We start from the raw sequence: 17,710 nt of genomic DNA, 5'->3' as shown, positions 1-17,710 counted from the left end.
AACAAAATGGAATTAAATTGATCATAATCACATATTTAATATCCTGCCATTACACTTACACACAGACATGCAAATACACACATACTTACAGGAATAAGTGTGTCAGTATAACTAAAAAAGTAAAATATGGTATTTAAAAAAAAAAAGTCAAATGTCAGATCTCAATCTGCAACAAACTTTACAACACTTTCTGTGTGTCATGTATAATGCCATACAGAGAGTTTAAGGACTTACATGTCTTTGGTGTGCAGGTGGTTTTCTGGACTCGACTCTTTGGCCCCTTTATCTCCTCTCTGTGGTCTCCACTGAGCTGAAACACTCTGGAGCTGGTGAACACAAAAAAACACACTCTTAAGGAAACCATTATTCAAAACTAACGTACACTGTGTGTAGTTTAGTTTTTTGTTGTTGTTGTTGAATTCAGTTGCACTTTATTATCGCTATACTTGTCATTCCAAGATAGTGCAACCTGTAAACATATATGAACAGACACACTGGAGGACTTGTGGAGTCCTGTACATGATAATTCATGTTGTATGTTAATGCAGTTGATAAGCCAACATGATCTGAGAGGCTAAAACATGCACTTCTGTCCAACCTTCACCCTCCCTCATTTTTAAAAAAATAAATAGTTTACATGTGAACCCTCTCTTAATCCTTGCAATATATGCCCTCACTTACTTGAGAGAAATGATGTCCATGACGTCCTCCGGTGTGTTAAGTGTGACCCTGACATCCCGCCCCTCCTGCATCTGAACACTGCCATCCAGACTGGTGGAGCTCGTCAGCTCAGAGACCCACTCCACTGCAGCCTGACCCAAACCACCATCAACCCCCATCCTGGCAGACAGCCCCACATAGGCACTGAGAATAGAGAAACAGCAGTTAGACTTTGAAACCACAGGTCAGAGTTGTAGCTCCTGTTACTTTTGGTTATATGGATGTACTTGGGTTTGATGTATCCAGTCAGGGAGAAGAGAGAAGTATCCCTGTAGTTGACGTTGCCCTTCAGATGCAGCGACAGGAGGGAGGTCATGTTGATGCCCAGTTTGAAGGGCAAACCAGACAGAGACGGTAAAACCAGCTCGTCTGTCATCAGCACGGCCCTATGGTCCAGCTGAACCTCATGACCCTGGAGGACAAAGAAGAAGGAAGGCAGATTGAGAGAGAAGACAGCAGTGTGTGCGTGCGTGTGTGTGTGTGAAAATGAAAAGGGGGGGGTAACAGACAGAGAAGAGACATAGCAACTGTGAGAACAATCTACCTCCAGCGTACCTTAAGCAGTTTGACAGTTAGTCCTGCCACGCTCAGCGACATCTGGTCAATTTGATTGTAGAGATCTTTACATGTGAACAAGCTGAGCTCATTGCCAAACACCTTCACGCTGACCCAACACTTGGGCCTATTCTCCTCGGTTCTCCACCTCCCAAACAACTGGAAAAGACAAAGCACAAACACGTGTTTCAGACTGATTATCACACTCATTTAATTCACGTAATAATCTTCCTTGGATTGTAAATCTTGTATTTTATCTTAACAACTGTCTTTCTTATTACTTTTCTTGTCAGAGTCTTTTTTGTTGTTGCTCTAGTTACTCTTTGTTGCTTGAAATGCTGGTTATTAAGGTTAGAGCTGAAGCGATTAGTCAATGAATCAATTAGTTGATCTGCAGAAAATGAATTGCTATATTTTTTTGCTGATTGATTAATCGTTTAAGTAATTTTTCAAGCAAAAATGCCAAATATTGATGATTCCAGCTTCTCAAATGTGAGAATTTTCTGCTTTTTCTTATCTTTCAATTCTTGTAAATGGAATATCTTTGGGTTTGGGGCTGTCTATCAGACAAAAAAAAAAAGAAAATCGTTAGTTGCAGCCCTAATCTAGGCATTTACTTTAACTATATCAGTATTTTACAAATGCACTGTCAAAATAACAGTATTGACCATAACAAGTCTGAAATCTAAAATGCAATGTAAATGGCTACTAGTCTGCAGCAAAAACCTCCCCACTTCGTACAAAAGAGAGATGACAGTCTTACAACAATCACAGTGACCTCACCATGGCCCTGGCTTGGCTCAGATAACTGTTTGTACTGGATAAACACATTTCTTTTTCTGCACTATGGCCATTGTCTGTTTTTCTTCTTGTCCTCCTAGCCTCTTTGGACTGCGACTTTCGACTTCGAGCCATAGACTCTTCATCAGAGTTGTGGGTCTGGTGACCGAAAACGTTCTTCAAAAGTGGTTCAGCATTTTCGACGTGAAGGTCCACCTTAATTGGGAAACAAAATGCATGCATTTAACACAGTTAAAAAAGACTTTAATATACTTTTAGCAATCTAATGGATATCAAACTCACTTCCAGAAGGTTGTGGGCTCTGCCATGAAAATAAAGCTTCAGGTTGGCAGTGGCAGATCTTGGTAGAAATGATTTGGGAGAGAAAACCAAAGATGTTTCCACATTTGTAATTCCCATGCCTGAGACAAAGGAGCAGAAACAAAACAGAGACACCTTTAAATACACCACCACTGGTAACACTTTACAATAAGGTACACAAAAAAATAGGTAGTTAATGATTAGTTACTGTTTTTGAAAGGGTAGTTACCCTTTTTGAAAAGGGTAGTTACCCTTTTTGAGAAGGGTAACGAATGGTTAAGTTATCCTTTTTGAAAAAGGTAGTTACCCTTTTTCAGAAGGGTAACGAATAGTTTGTTATCCTTTTTCAAAAGGGTAGTTACCCTTTTTGAAAAGAGTAGTTACCCTTTTTCAGAAGGGTAGTTAAAAAGGGTAACTACCCTTTTCAAAAAGGGTAACTACCCTTCTGAAAAAGGGTAACTACCCTTTCAAAAACAGTAATCATTAACTACCTATTTTTTTGTGTACCTTATTGTAAAGTGTTACCGTTTTCCAGTCATGGAAAATTCAGACAATTTGAAGCTGAAGTGAAGCCATTATTACCTGATGAAACTGTGTAGTCTGAATAGGAGGAGAATTTCAAAAACTCAGCTTCAAAGTCTCTGCTGATAATGTTGTCAGGCAGTGACTCGATTAGGGCCTGCTTCATGGGGTCCTCACTCCTCAGGACATTAGTCAGGTGACTCCACACATATGAGCCCACTAGAGAAGCAGAAGAGAAAGGGCTTTGACAAATATAATTTTTTTTTTTTTTTAATTGTTGTTTAGAGAAAAGCATATTTCTGCAGTTTACGTAATATAATGTTGTGATTCCCTGTAGCAAATGCTTTAAATAGATACAGAAATTTGGTACTTATAAATTGTTTATTATTTTGGAGAAACATAGTAGAACTTAAATTGGCTTATAATTAGAAAAACTAACTGGATCATCAGCTTTGTATAAATAAACGAATATAGCCAATTACAAAGGCCCCATATTGTAAAAACCTGAGATTAAAAAGCATGTCCATGTGCTATATAAATACTGTGACAGTATAAAAAAGCTCAATCTACAGAGAAATGAACACGCCGTATTAAAAAACGTTTGTATGGAAATACTATAAAATGTAGAAAGGGCCGTTACAGTCATAGCCCGGCTTCAATGACGGTGCAGAGACGCAAAGAGCATCAATACCAATCAGAGCAGACTTGGCTTTTTCGGGAGGGAAACTTAAAAAGACAGGCACTAAAACTCAGCTTTTAGACAGAGGGTGAATACAGGTACTGTATATTCAGACAGTATGAGAAAAATAATGTGTTTTTTTAAATGAAAGCATGTATATATGTTCTAGTAGAAACCAAAAATACAATCATGAACCTGAAAATGAGCATGATGTGGGACCTTTAAGTCTAGTGGTACAACATCACTACTCACAGATCAAGAAAATACAAGTAAAAGTGGCTGCAATAAACAATGTTTGACAATGAAAGCAGAGCAGAGCTATGATCATTAACAGGAGAGGACTTGTTTTCACTGGGAGAAGCTGCTATGAGCATCCCCTCTACAAACCACAGAGGTTTCAATCAGACCTTGGCTGGAGGTCTCGTTCCTCAGCGTCGTCTTCACCACTTCAAACACATCCTGATCGGGGCAGTGCATGAGCTGCTGGTATGCAGCGATTCTGACCTCAGGATCCTCCTGGGAGAAGCGGTACAGCTGCAACAGCACAGATCTCTGGAGGAAGGAAACTGCTGTCAGTCACTGATGTTAGCCTGCCGATCATCTCTTCACCTACACCCCAACTCATCATGAATCAATTAGAAAGTTAGCCTTTGGATTATGAAGCCTTATCAGATTTACATTTGAGTGACTAAATCTTCTCTTAAAAGTGAATGTTGGCTTATAATTAATTACTAGGTACGGGACCAGTGTCCTATTTTGAGTTATGTAGAGTTCCCTCAGGCTAAGCTTTTACCTCACATATTCAACAGAACAATATGTGAAAGAATGTGCAAAAGACATTTCCTGATGTTATTGTTGCAAATGAATGACATATTAGTTTCAAAATCAACTCACATCAGCTGAGCAGGGAAAGCGTCTGAATGCTTGGATGGCAGCAAGTCTCAGCTCCAGTGTAGTTGAGTGGCCAAGCATGAAGTGGTTTAGCAGAGGAATGAAGACTGGAGCAGACAGACCGGTGTTTCCCACCGATTTCAGTGCATAAATAAGCTGCTTGATGACAAGATTTGTGCCTATTAGGCATTGTTTATGTAAAATAGTTTCAAAACAGTCATGCTTTAGACAGTTACATCAAATCACCAAGTTTCATGTTCATGTTTCAGGTTTCATGATGGGAAATGCACCTTGTGTGCGTCTGAAAGCACCTTCACTCGGGTGGGTTGTTCTCCCTCGCAGCCCTCCTTCAGGGTTTCCTTAAGCGTCTGTATAAAGGTCTGTACCTGCGGAAGTTCACTACAGGAGGCTTGAGACCTTTGGCACAGTTGATAGACCAGAGATGATCCAGCTAACAGCGCCTTGGACCGCACCTCTTGGACCTCCAGTAAGGCCTAATACAGACAGCAGAGATACAGTATGTGCAGAGCCTCTAGGCCTTAATATTTCTTTCACAAGAGCTATAAGAAATTATGAGGATGTTTACTCGCACGGATAGATGCAGAAGCTAATAATCTTACACATTTCTATATATCTCTTACATCAATATGACTAATATATCTCAGGAATGAATACAGAAAGTAGCACTGATCAGAGGTTTAGGTCACATTTATGTCATGTAGAGGTTCCTACATTGATGGAGTTGATGATCTGTGGCGATGGATGAGGGATGAGGGCTATGGTGGTGAGAAAAGTGTAAGCCTGCTCCTCCTCCAGCTCTTTGTTCCTCATTAGGTCAGTCAGTAGTATGATGCAGTTTTCAGATCCACAGGCTGGTAATGCATCCAACAATGGCTGCCTGTCCAACCAGTTATTCAACATCAGTATGAACCTCTGCTGTATGTATGCAACCTGTGTCATACGTGGTGTTATAAAAATGGCTGCTAGCTGTTATCCTGTTTCCAGTATTTATGCTAGGCTAACCAACTGCTAGCTGTAGCTTCATATTCAGCACACAGACATGATAGTGGTTATGTGCCAGTGAGTCATGCAATAAACAATAATCCACAAGATGAGGGACTGCCACACCTAACTGAAACGAGGCTATTGTTAACTATGTTATCAGTTACACCTTTGACTGACAAGTCAAAATGTCCACTATGATAAAGGTATATTTGCTAATTGCTATATTCTATGATAGACAATACTTAGGACTAAGGACCCTTGCATTCAGCTTTAATCCAATTTACTAGTAGCACAAGATATTATATTAACTATGACAAGTTTGGAAATGTCCAAATATCAGACATGGGGAGAGATTAATGAAGAACTAAATTACTAAGGTACTCCATTATAAAACACTGAGGAAATACTGACCAGTCATTACGGCACTTAAAAGATGCTTCCTGCCAAAGTGTCTTGAGTTGAGAGAGAGTCAGAGCTCTCAGCTGGAAAGCCAGTTGAAGGAACTCTTGTGATGCCTAGGATCAAAACCAAAGACAAATATGGACTTACGTTATAGGCTTCATAAAATTAAGAAAATTTACTCTCCAGTTTTTTCAAAACTATTCCTGCTCAAGCAGAACCAATCCCCTACTGCAGAACTGTGAACACACTTTTTCATCCCATCAATCACCTGATCCCCATACAGTAATTATATCATAGAGTGGCTCTGGGTCTGACGGCCTCTTTGAAACACCTCCCATGTAAACAGACTATGATGAAGGTTGCCAGATTAGGCTTGACTGGCCTCCTGTGTATAGTGGACATTAAAATGATACGCAACAAATCTTCAGGGGAAGCCAACCCGCGAATGCAAACACAAACAAGCCAACAGTGGTCTGGCAAGGTACGGGCTATTTAAAAGTGATTAATATTGATTTGATGAAAAGGACTGCAGCATATAAGTGTACGGCAGGTAAACTGAAACATACAATAAGTGTGTATATACAGTCAAAAAATGACTGGAACCTGTTGAGTCCTACCAGTTGTGGGTCTGAGGTGAGGCTACATAAAATCCTGACAGTTTGACTGGCTTGCTGAAGTGTTGACACTCTGGCTTTTTCGGGCCTTGCAGCCCCCTCGTCCTCAAATTGCAGGTCAGTTAGCACACCAGGACCTAAGGAATCTGCATGAGCATTAAGGAGAACAGGCATCAAGCATGTATGTAAAACAGTGTTAATATAATACTAATACTAAGCGCAACTGCAAAAGTATCACTCCTGACCTGCTCCTGAAGGGGTCCCTGGCTGGGCTCTGAGCAGAAGCAGGGTGGACACTGTTTGGGTCTTCACCAGCCCTGCAGTCGTGGACCATGTTGCCATGGAAATGGCTTCGGTACAGTTGACCTCTTCCATCACTCCATTCAACCCATGCCTCTGAACACAGTGCAGCTCTGACTGCACTGACTAGCAAAAACACAAGAAAACAAACCTCTGATCATAAAAGTGTGAATAAATGCTGTTGAACCAAATGTCTGATGTCGTATTGATAGTAGTGGGCTAAAAAGGACATCCTCCTATTCAGTGGTGCAGAAAAGTGACAGTAGAAAGTAACCCCCCAAAAAAAAAACAACAACAACAACAACAACAAATACATTTTAAAAAGTATATGGTTTCAGTGTCCACATTGGTAGCCATGTTTTTAACAAAGACAGAAGAGAGGGAAACTCACTGTATCTTCAGTTAAAGATACTGAATGGGGCCAGAAGTTTGCCAGCCTGGACTGTTGGCATTGCATCAGATCCCTGCTCTTCAGCAGAACAGGTCCTCTCCTCTCATACCTGCTGGTGCACGTCCCGTACACATCGGTCTGAGAAAGAGGTGTTAAAGAAAAGTCAGATAATCACCATGTGAATGCACTATATTATTGCAAGATGATGGTAATGACGGTTATTGTTTGAAGCTGGAGTAGACGTGATATTTGTCAGACTAGAAGAAGTATGTTCGTTTTATTTCGACAAGAACTGCTGTGTGTACACATCTTGCAAATTGGGCGTGTGTTAAACAGAACATAGCCCTCACCTCCTTTTCTAATTCCTGTTTGGATCCCACGCGGGAGGTCTGGAGCATGCTCAGTAGAGCCCTTTTAATGTTGAGGGCCCACACCTGCTCCCCCTCCTGGAGACAGAGGGCTGTGACCTTTCCCCCCTGGAGGGAGAACTTGAGGCGCGTTCTCTCCAGTGACTCCCTGGGAAATAAAAACACCAGATGAGCCCCCTGAGACCCAAGAACACAGACAAGTGGAGCATCTGAACAGAGTATCACATTCATAGGAAAAACAGTTGCAGCATTCCAAAATGATCTGGACTTACACTTTAAATGCTAAAGGCCCGAGAACAGACAGAACCACATGCATGTATGCAAAATAACATTCACTCATTCACTATCTTTTATAGAAACCACATACTATTCTATAAAATCTACAGAGTATTACCTCAAGCTCTTAGAACGCTGAACAGAGTGCTCCTTCTGAGGGGAGAGTCGCTTTATCTGTGGATTCCTAATCTGTTGGCATATAAGCATGTGCATAAACCATTGAGTTTTTGCATTACTTTATATATATAGATTTTTATTTTATTTTTTTCACAAACACTTTATCAAAGCTGACCTGCATCATAAGGTAACACTTTGAAATCACATCGATATCAACCACACAGTCCAAAGCAAGTCCATTCCTGCCAGCATTGGAGCCATGAAGGGTTGTGGTAATTGTCGTGCTATACCTGTAGGTATACCTCACCCCTCTCTGATAGAACAAGTCAGGGGTAGAACGCCCTATAGACATGATTAATAACCACAAGATTAAAAGAAAATGTTTTACTATAGCAAATCTTGAAGTTCAAATAACATAATGTCTTGCATGAAAGAAATCTTATTATGTAAGTATTCAGTGAGCATGCATCATATTTGATATAAGCAACAAACTAGATTCTCACCAGCACAACTTGAATCACAGAGTTTTGGTTCCGTCTGAAAGCAATTACCTACTGCATAGAAAATCAGGTCAAAATAAATTCTCAATCAAAGCCTGCCAAACCTCTATACTGAACACACAAAGGCATGTCAACTCTGAATTCAATGGGAAATTAAAATGCACACCAAAAATAAATACATTATAGAACAAAAACCATAAAACTCACCATGTAGCAGGAGAAAAAATAGTGTAACATGCAGACAGTTGTGAAGTAACAAGGACATAGCCATAGCAACCCTAAGTCACTGCAGGTCTGGCTGCCTCCAAGCCTCCACATGTAAGCGAGATGAAAACCAAGCACTGTTCACAGCCACTGAAAGGCCACGCTTGTACGTGGGCTTCCACAGTGACCCATGGTGCTCACAGCAACCAATCAGGAAATGCCTTCCAAGTTGGAGCTACAAACACTCACTGAGCCAATCACTTGACACAGCACTGGGCCTCACAACATTTTTTGGTTTTCTTATGTTTTCCCATTAACTTGGACAGACATAAGACATGAGCCACATAGAGAGGGAAAATTCAGTTTATTGCAGGAAAGTTAAACAGTTTGAAAGCTGGCAGACGGGTAGCAATATCCAATCCGATAGCCTAGTTATCTGCATTGATAGCCTAGGACAAAATAACAGTATTACAAAACCAAACATGTAATAATAAGTATAGGAGGAGAGTGGGGACGGTTGCAACATTGCAGATTTCTCCAATCAGGAATGAGCTAGAGTCATGAAACTCCTAATGCACATGCTCAGTGTAGGCCCCTTCATCTGTCTGGAAGTTAACAGCCACATGTCATCGTTCTTTAAGGGAGAACTGAAATTCAAGGTGAAAAAGTAACTTTTATTACGACCAGATTTTTTTGTCATACTGTCTAAACTGTTTAAGTATTGATCTTTATCGTTATATAGTTTGAATGTGCAGTTTCTTAGCTCTTAACAGACTTAAGTACCATGTGTTAAAGCTAATGTGTGATGCTAGCCTAACACATTAGCTTTAACACATGGTACTTAAGTCTGGAGGAGCAGTTGCATTGTCCCCCATATGCAACTGTCCACACATGGTGTTGCAACTGTCCCTCATGATAATAATAATAATGACAATTAGATAAAAATGTACATAAAAGGCAATTCTGTGGTTTAATAACTCTGGTCTCAAATAAACTAAATAAATATTTGAATAATTATGCCGAAGTATGAGTTTTATTACATCTAAATGACTGTTGCAACTGCCACATTACATTTTTCAGGGTCCATTTAAGTACAAATTACTTCCATATTATCATATGTACACATGGGCAGGTAGGTGACATATATGGGTTTAAAATATATTTGTTTTGTCTTTCTAATACAAACGGTTTATGAGAAACTGAAGGAAATGTAAGAAGTGTTGCAACTGCTCCCACTTTTCCCTAAGTGTGTTTGCTGCTGCACATCTTCAACGATAGATTTGCTTAGAGATTATTTGAGGACACACACTGTCAATATGACCATACATACTTAACCCAAATCAATAAACCTCACAACCAGTGTGGACTTTAATTAAAAGCTGATTCAGAAGTCTCTCTGAAGACAAGCAACTTCAGAGCAGAGAGGTAAGCATGAGAGAAGAGAGACGTCTAGTGTCTGTCTTGTGGATAAAAACAGTTGGAAAAGTAAAGATTTATGGGGATAAGGTGGCTTGATATAGCCTAACTATATTTGCCAGAAATGTGAAATAAAAAGCCCTGCACCACACAGCCACGTTCTACAGAGTCCGAGTGTGCTAAAACTAAATTACCCGTCACGCATTTCATCCCCACCGCCTTCCCCCATCATTACCCAAGCTGCCTGCCACCTACTTTCCACGACGATGCGCACCCGCCGCGGTCCACGCCCGTGCTGCGACGTCAGCCTCTGCGTGTTGCTAGTTGACGCTGCGTTCAAACACATAGGGAAAATGGTATTTAAGACAATACTCTGAAAAATACCGTTAACCCCGTTTAACCCGCTTTCACCCCAACTTTTAGGTCATGAAATAGGTTTGTAGAAGTTTGTTGAATCGAATATACATTAGTGTGCTAAAATAAAATTATACTTGTGATTTAGCGATAATATAAAATAAATTTGAAGAACACAATTAGATAGAGCTACATTTTCCGTTTATGTTTAATACTAGGATTTGTGTTTTGCTGTAGGATGGCGAGTTAAATGTTTCACTTATCAAATCGATATTGATGTAAATGTAGAGGCAAAGTAAAAGTACCAGTGCGACCTTTATATACAGTCTATGATTTAAATCGATTAAACACACAAACACCTCCAACAAGTTTTAACCGACAGGTCCTGAACGCATCCTTAGTCCGGACCAGGGGGCGTAGGTTTGACCGGCTTCGCGGAGGCTCAGACACAATGAACCGTCAGATGGTGAGGGGTACGCATGTTAAGCCGAACGTATTAGCACGGTTTTAGAACATTATTATTCTCATTTGTGCCTTTTCTTTGATTAATTTAATCAATTTCAAACTACTGATACGCTATATGGCGGTAACAAGGCTCAGCTGGAAACGGTTGGTTCGTCGAGTTTGGTGAAAACGAGGTCAGGCTCAGACTACCGTTAAGTTAGCCCCTCCTGGCGGATTTTGTTTCGTTATTTTTTTCTAGATAAAGACCACAAAACAAGGCAGATAACAATGTCGTTGACTGCTTCGTCTGATTACTTCGCTGCCGAGTGTCTGGTGTCGATATCCAGCGGTCCTGTCCTGCACAGACCCACCCCAGTCGCCCCTGCCACCCAGTCGGCCACGGTGGGCCTTCTCCCCGGAGACCCCGACGGGTCGAGTGAGGACAGGGAAGTGCGGGAGACACTGAGGCTGGAGGGGGCGAACATGATGGTTGTGGCCGGTATCCTCACCGACCTGCACGGCAAGTTCCGCCCCATGTCGGCCTACTCGGAGAGCAGCAACTCCTCGTGTGGTGGGGAGAGCGGTTACACCACGTTGTCCGACCCGACCACCCCTACCATGACCCCATCCGCCACCCCGGTCCCCGGACAGCAGCAGCAGCTGAGGGGGGGAGGAGGAAGCGTGGGGGCCCCGCGGTCCCCGGTGAAGCGACATCAGTGCACTTTTGACGGTTGCGACAGAGTTTACGGGAAATCGTCCCACCTGAAGGCACACATCCGGACACACACAGGTACGGAGATAACAACAGTTTGGTTGCATCAGTAGTCCACATGTGTACATACACAGCTAGCTAATTTTCTGCATATAGCTAAACTTTGTCATCCAACTTCTGCTTTGTCGATAACATGCACGGCCATATTGTTATCTTTAATATTGTAATAGTCTGAGGAATATTAGAAGTGTTGTGGTCCTTTTTACTTTATGGGATTAGCTAGTAGCGTGGTGGTGGCAAATGTTTTCCAATTTACCCCCGACTTGGTACAATAACGTGGCCAAACAAAGAGGGAACGACAGGAAAACTCCCCTCAGAGATCTGACAAAGAAGTAAACTAACAAAAGAACTGGGCTGGACGTTAAAAATGTGACGAAGATCTTCTTCCAGGCTGGATTTGCATATGAAATGAACGTAAGACGAAACCTTAACGTCGAGAGCAGAAAGTTTACCGTCGGGCATAGTCTGTCCTGCTGATGGCAGCAGCAAGTGGTGTTTTGGCTAAAGTTTTTCTCTTCCCCCCCCTCCTTCCTGGCGTCCTCTGTCGAGTAAAAATCGTTTTTCTCTGCAATGTGTAAATTATTGATAAACGTTTTAAAAAGAGCTGCAGGAGGCGCTTCCGATAATGGATGCGACCTATGTCTGAATGGACACATTTTCATTTCTTTTTGGATTGTTTGCTGAGGAAAATCATGTAACGTTAGTTCAGTAGCGCCTCACTTTACAAGCTGCTTTATAACTTAAATTCTCAACTGTGTATTGTCACACTGTAAAAATAAAAAAATAAAAAACACCAGTCCGGGTGAAAACAGGGTTCTACAAGCTATTGAGTTAAAACGTGCATGCAGATTTTTCACAAAATGAGGGGAATCGCGAGTCGGTGTGTTCAGGGTCACTGAGCAGGCGCAAACGGATTAAGGACAGGAAACGGCTCAAAGAAACTGGTGGGAACGCCCACAAAGAGTTCAGCAACAACAACGTGGCCTGGCTTTGTGATCTTGAAAATGGCACCGAGCATCCTAATCTCCTATCCTGGGTTTGCTCACATTGCCTGCAAGAGATTAAGGCTAGTGGTATTTTAGGCAATCTGGACAATCTAAAACCTAGATATGGTTTTGACTTATTTAACTATGTAGACATTACTATTTTTGTCTAAACCACAAGTAATGCAGGCTTCGATTTGTGTCAGTATCTTGGTATTTAATGTGCTCATCTGAAAATTAATTTTGCTCTAGGCCCCATAGTGTTAATATGAAAGCAGATGCTTATTTATCTTAAGGAACATATTAAAACACACACTGACTATAAAATGCCTAAGACCATGTTAATAAAATGTTTTATTTATTTATTTCCGGTAGACTTTGATGTATGAAAGCTTAAATAATAAAGGGCTGCATTTGTTGTGCATAAATTGCACATATTGAAGATGAAACGAGTAGGCTAATTGATTAGTTCGTAGATGAAAATGAATCAAACATGAGTTAAATAATTCATTAATTACTAAATAAACAGACACAGTCACGTGTCACGGTGTGCTTCAATTGCAACCGGCATTAACCGCTCATTTTTATATATATATATATATATATATATATATATATATATATATGTATATGTATATGTGTGTGTGTGTGTGTGTATATGTATGTATGTGTATGGAACATTTATTTCAAAATAAGTCAATATTTTATTTGGTTGTAAATTTTAAACACTACATTTGTGCGCAACACAACATTTCAGCTGTTGTGCGACCACTTTCCACACACGTGTGTTTGCCGTGAAAAGATACTGGCAACGCAATTTTCTGTTCACGTTAACGGCGCATTTTACATTCCAGTGCTAATATGGCACCGGTGCCCGGTTTCTACCGGATGAAATAGCAACGCAGATTTCGGTGCCACTAACATGTCTGCGCTGCTCTCTGATGCTCCGAAACCCACGTTTGAGGCAGCAGAATCTCTGCATGTCACGGTAGTAAACACTAATAACATCTTACACAGCAGGTAACGTTAGCCTACCGTTAGCTACAGTAGTAACTGGATTAAACACGGTTAAAATGCTGACAGTTAAAGGTGCTGTAGGTAGGCTTGTGAAGATGCAGGACTTGGCCAAAACATTTTTACCATCAACAACTTCTCAGTCCCTCCCCCCTTTTCTGCTAAAGCCCAAAACTGTCTCCTAAGCCCCTCCCCCCACAAGGGAGAATGAATGCGTGTGCATGAGCAGTGATTGACACGCAGTTAGAGCCCCCAGCCCTGATTGGAGCATCTGAACAGGGAGCGGTGGATTTTTGCAGATCACACTACAGGCTGTAGGTGGTGCCTACTTTTTAATTACCTGCTTCATGTAGTTCTAGTAGTATGTATTATTTTTAAGTCTTACCTACTGCACTTTTTAAACGGTGCAAACGTGTGATTGTTTTTCACATTAGAGTATTTCAACAGCGGGACGTACAACAGTCTGCCGCTAAAGCTATGAGCTAAAAGACACAAACTAGCACTCGGTCCCTGCTGTTTGAAAAACAACACAGACGGGACAAAATGTTGCGTTTACAGCTAAACTGGTAAACCTTGTGGTGCATTCAAAGTTATTGTAAAATACCCTTTTCTCATCTGTTTTTTTCTTTTAACAGCAATTTACTGGTGAACAAAGTAATTATTGTTAAAAGTTATTGTTATTACATTTTTAATAATCATTTAAATTCCCCCCTTTTTTGGTGCAGATCCAAAAGTTGATCCGATCCGTGAGTTTTGTGATCTGTTGCACCCCTATTTGAGAGGAATGGGAAATTACATTGCAAGCCATTATCTCATTGTTTTATTATTAAAATGTGTGGTATAGTTAAGAAGAAATGACTTGATCCAAATATAGGCAGTTTAAAACATGGCAACCGTATTGTCAATTTCAGCAACCAAAAGCTGATGTCTGGTTGCCAAGCCGACAACCACGTTAAAAAGTTAGCGGTTGAGCCCTGCCTGGTTAGTTGTAATAGTTGTTTAGAATGGGAATAAGTAATTCTCTCCCAAGTGTTAGAACCAGAATCACAGAAGGATTTATTGCCAAGTAAGTAACACTTACAAGAATTTCCCTTGGTTGTTCGTGCATATTTAACATATTAAACATTCATATGAAATAAACAAACAATAAATACAGAAACAAATATGTTTAACATTAAGAAAAAGAGGCTGTATGGATTAGTAATGATATGGTGGTAAATGGTTCTTCCCTCTTTTCTCTGTCTCCACGCTGCAGGTGAAAGGCCCTTCCCATGCACCTGGCCTGACTGTGAGAAGAAGTTTGCCCGCTCTGATGAGCTCGCCCGCCACACCCGCACCCACACAGGGGAAAAGCGCTTCCTGTGTCCACTGTGCGATAAGCGCTTCATGCGCAGCGACCACTTGATCAAGCACGCCCGCCGCCATCCTGACTTCCAGCCCTCAATGTTGGGCCGCTACAAGGGCACGTCCACCACTCCCAGTTCAGCCGTGCACCATTAGGATGGTTTGGGTTGGGGGGTTTCCTGGCAGGAGCACAGAAGGTCACAGTGGTTTCAAGTTAACCAGCTACAGTCAGAGCCACTGATTAGGATTTAGCATTGCTGTGTTGTACTCCAAAATGTACACGTAATAACCCATACATACAACACAATCCGCACAGAGCTGGATGTGAGGGGGGGCAGCTTCATCCCTCCATCAACACAGATGAGTCGTGACCACTATCCACCTACTCAACATAACTAGGGTTGGTAGAACACTCCAAATCTATAAGTGGGGATTTGTTAAGAAATGTGCTTTTCGATTCCATTTATCGTTTCCTGAAAGCAAAGTTTGGACCTACTGCACTTCATTTACATTGCCGGTTACACATGTATCAAAGTACGTGTATAATGTTTACAATATGACGGACTGGAGCTAGCTTTCACAAGTTTAGCTATGCTTCACAAAAGACAGTAATGATGCAGTGAAATGTAATCACTGCATGAAAATAAATACATGCAAGGAAAGAAAATCAGTCTAATGTGACAACACACTTCAGAATGTAAAAGAATGCATTTTTTTAATGTCCTGTATCATGACATAGTGCCATTAAATGACACTTTTTTATAGATCAAATAACCAGATAGGAATATCTGTTTTTGGTTAATCCACTCAATTAAATACAGGGCTAATCAAGGTACTTCATCACATTGATGCAAGATTCTGTAAAACAATAATGCCATAAAATAGCCCCAGGCTTTAATGCTTTTGAAAGCATAATCAAATGTAATTTTCCATAGCACAAGAGAGAATATTTATTTTTCTTTTGTTTTTAATCCCCAAAAACATTCTTCGACGCAGCCTAAAGCTTAAATAAATAAATGATTTTTTACTTTCAACATACTTTGGTTTCTTTTTTTTACTCAGGATTCGATTAGAATGGGAATCGTTAAGCAGATTTGAATGGATAAAATGAACCCAACCCTAAATAATAACCTCATTTTCTCAGACACTTTCACAAATTGCAGGGATTTTTCACATTTTCTGTAAAAAATCTGCACATTCGTCGTCAGCCAAAACTCTGGTTTCTTGTGGTTAATTTGTAGATTGTTGTTGTGCTCTTCGGTACCATTTATTTACCATGAGTAGCACAACATTGTGATGTTTGGTAGCGAGGCAGTGACTAGAAGCCTTTTAAGCTTTTTTTTTTATAGCTTTGTTGACTCCATATAAGTTTTAGTGGTGACACATTCCTTCATTTTTATTGCATTGGTAACCATCATTGAGGCGATTTTGTAATGTTTTCTTTATATCCAATTTAACTATATATCAAATATTGATTATGCCAGTAAGTGGATCAAGCTTCACTGTAGAAGAGCTGTTTGCACGCCATCCTTAAGTCTAGATCAGTTATCCCCCATAAATGCTGACACGTAATACACAGTACTCGTATTGTGTCTAATACTGATGCAAATGTATATAAGCTTTTAATGTAGATAAATGGTAATGCTACTAGCTGCAGAATTAATAAATGTCATGAATTTTAGTCCTTATATTAGGGGTAACAGTATATTCTTGATAGGTTGGCATTGCCTACAAGTGTCGGTGTGTATGTGTTTTTATTTACATTTTTGTTAGCGACAGAACTGGGGAAAATATGCGATATCAAAATATTTTGAGAGGTAAAAAAAGATGAGATGAGCTTGACTTTCAGCCTGTTGCCTTCAAAGTAAAAGCGTTCATCCCACTCATGGGGGGTGGAGCCAGACGGCAGAGCGCATTTCAGGATCAGGTGTGCCAGGTGTTTCTGTTGACGGTTTGACTTTCAGCAGCAGATGAACCAGGTCTCTAACGTGTAATGTTGAAAAGAAAATCCTGTTATTTGTTACACTTGTGTTTGACAAGTCAACATGTCCACTGGTAAAGAAACAATACTATGTACAAATGTGGATTTGTTAAGAACCTGTTAAGTCAATGGGCACCTGATATTCCTATATGCCAAAAGAAGTGAATAATCCCCTTGCATTTCAGGAAAAATATACATGAGGAAGCCTCGAGTAATTTAGATATTTTAAATCTATTTGAGTACATACAGTATCCAGGTCTGATAATAGAGGTAGAATCTTTTTTTTATTTTTATTTTTAATGTTTCCACACTGTTTGTCCAGCTCATGGACATATTCTTTATCTCAGTGAACAACACTTAAAGCCTTAAACTATGTCATATCTACTTTGCACCATGTTTACAGTTGAATCATTGTATAGGTATATGTGCCCTCCTGTGGGCTCATCACAGATACTCATTATGCAATATGGCACTTTTTTCTTACAGGTGTATATGGCTGAATAGTGTAATGGCTTGCACTGTATATGCTTCTACAAGCAAGCACTGTGGAACTTGTTGATAACCAGTGGTTTGTAATACTGCCTTTTTGTCCAAGTGCTTTAGAAAGCGTGATACAAGAAGTGGGTAGTTTTGTTTCTCTTTTTTTTTTTTTTTTTTTTTTTTTAAGTGTTTCTTTAGTCATCCAGGCCCTTTCTTGTTGTAGAATTTGTATTTTTTTTTTCTAAATGGAACACACTTCATTGGTGTTTCCAGATCT

General features: G+C 40.3%; 1 protein-coding gene across 1 annotated transcript; it reads left to right on the top strand.

Annotated features, from left to right (window-relative positions):
* The first annotated feature begins 10,843 nt into the window (after positions 1 to 10,843).
* On the top strand, positions 10,844 to 16,862 carry zgc:153115 (Krueppel-like factor 9). Its single transcript, XM_028594166.1, has 2 exons — positions 10,844 to 11,649; positions 14,884 to 16,862. Exons 1-2 carry the CDS (start codon positions 11,148 to 11,150, stop codon positions 15,126 to 15,128), a joined length of 747 nt encoding a protein of 248 aa, XP_028449967.1. The 5' UTR covers positions 10,844 to 11,147; the 3' UTR covers positions 15,129 to 16,862.
* Positions 16,863 to 17,710: the final 848 nt, after the last annotated feature.

Source organism: Perca flavescens, chromosome 12 (genome assembly GCF_004354835.1).
Source record: "Perca flavescens isolate YP-PL-M2 chromosome 12, PFLA_1.0, whole genome shotgun sequence".
Lineage (NCBI taxonomy): Eukaryota > Metazoa > Chordata > Actinopteri > Perciformes > Percidae > Perca > Perca flavescens.
Note: the sequence above shows the minus strand (reverse complement) of the source record. Positions and strands in the feature narration are given on the sequence as shown.

Excerpts from the sequence above, each read along its gene's own strand:
- zgc:153115 (XM_028594166.1), top strand. The coding sequence starts at position 11,148 with ATGTCGTTGACTGCTTCGTCTGATTACTTCGCTGCCGAGTGTCTGGTG. Across the intron at positions 11,650-14,883 it reads ACACATCCGGACACACACAG|GTGAAAGGCCCTTCCCATGC; the intron begins GTACGGAGATAA and ends TCCACGCTGCAG.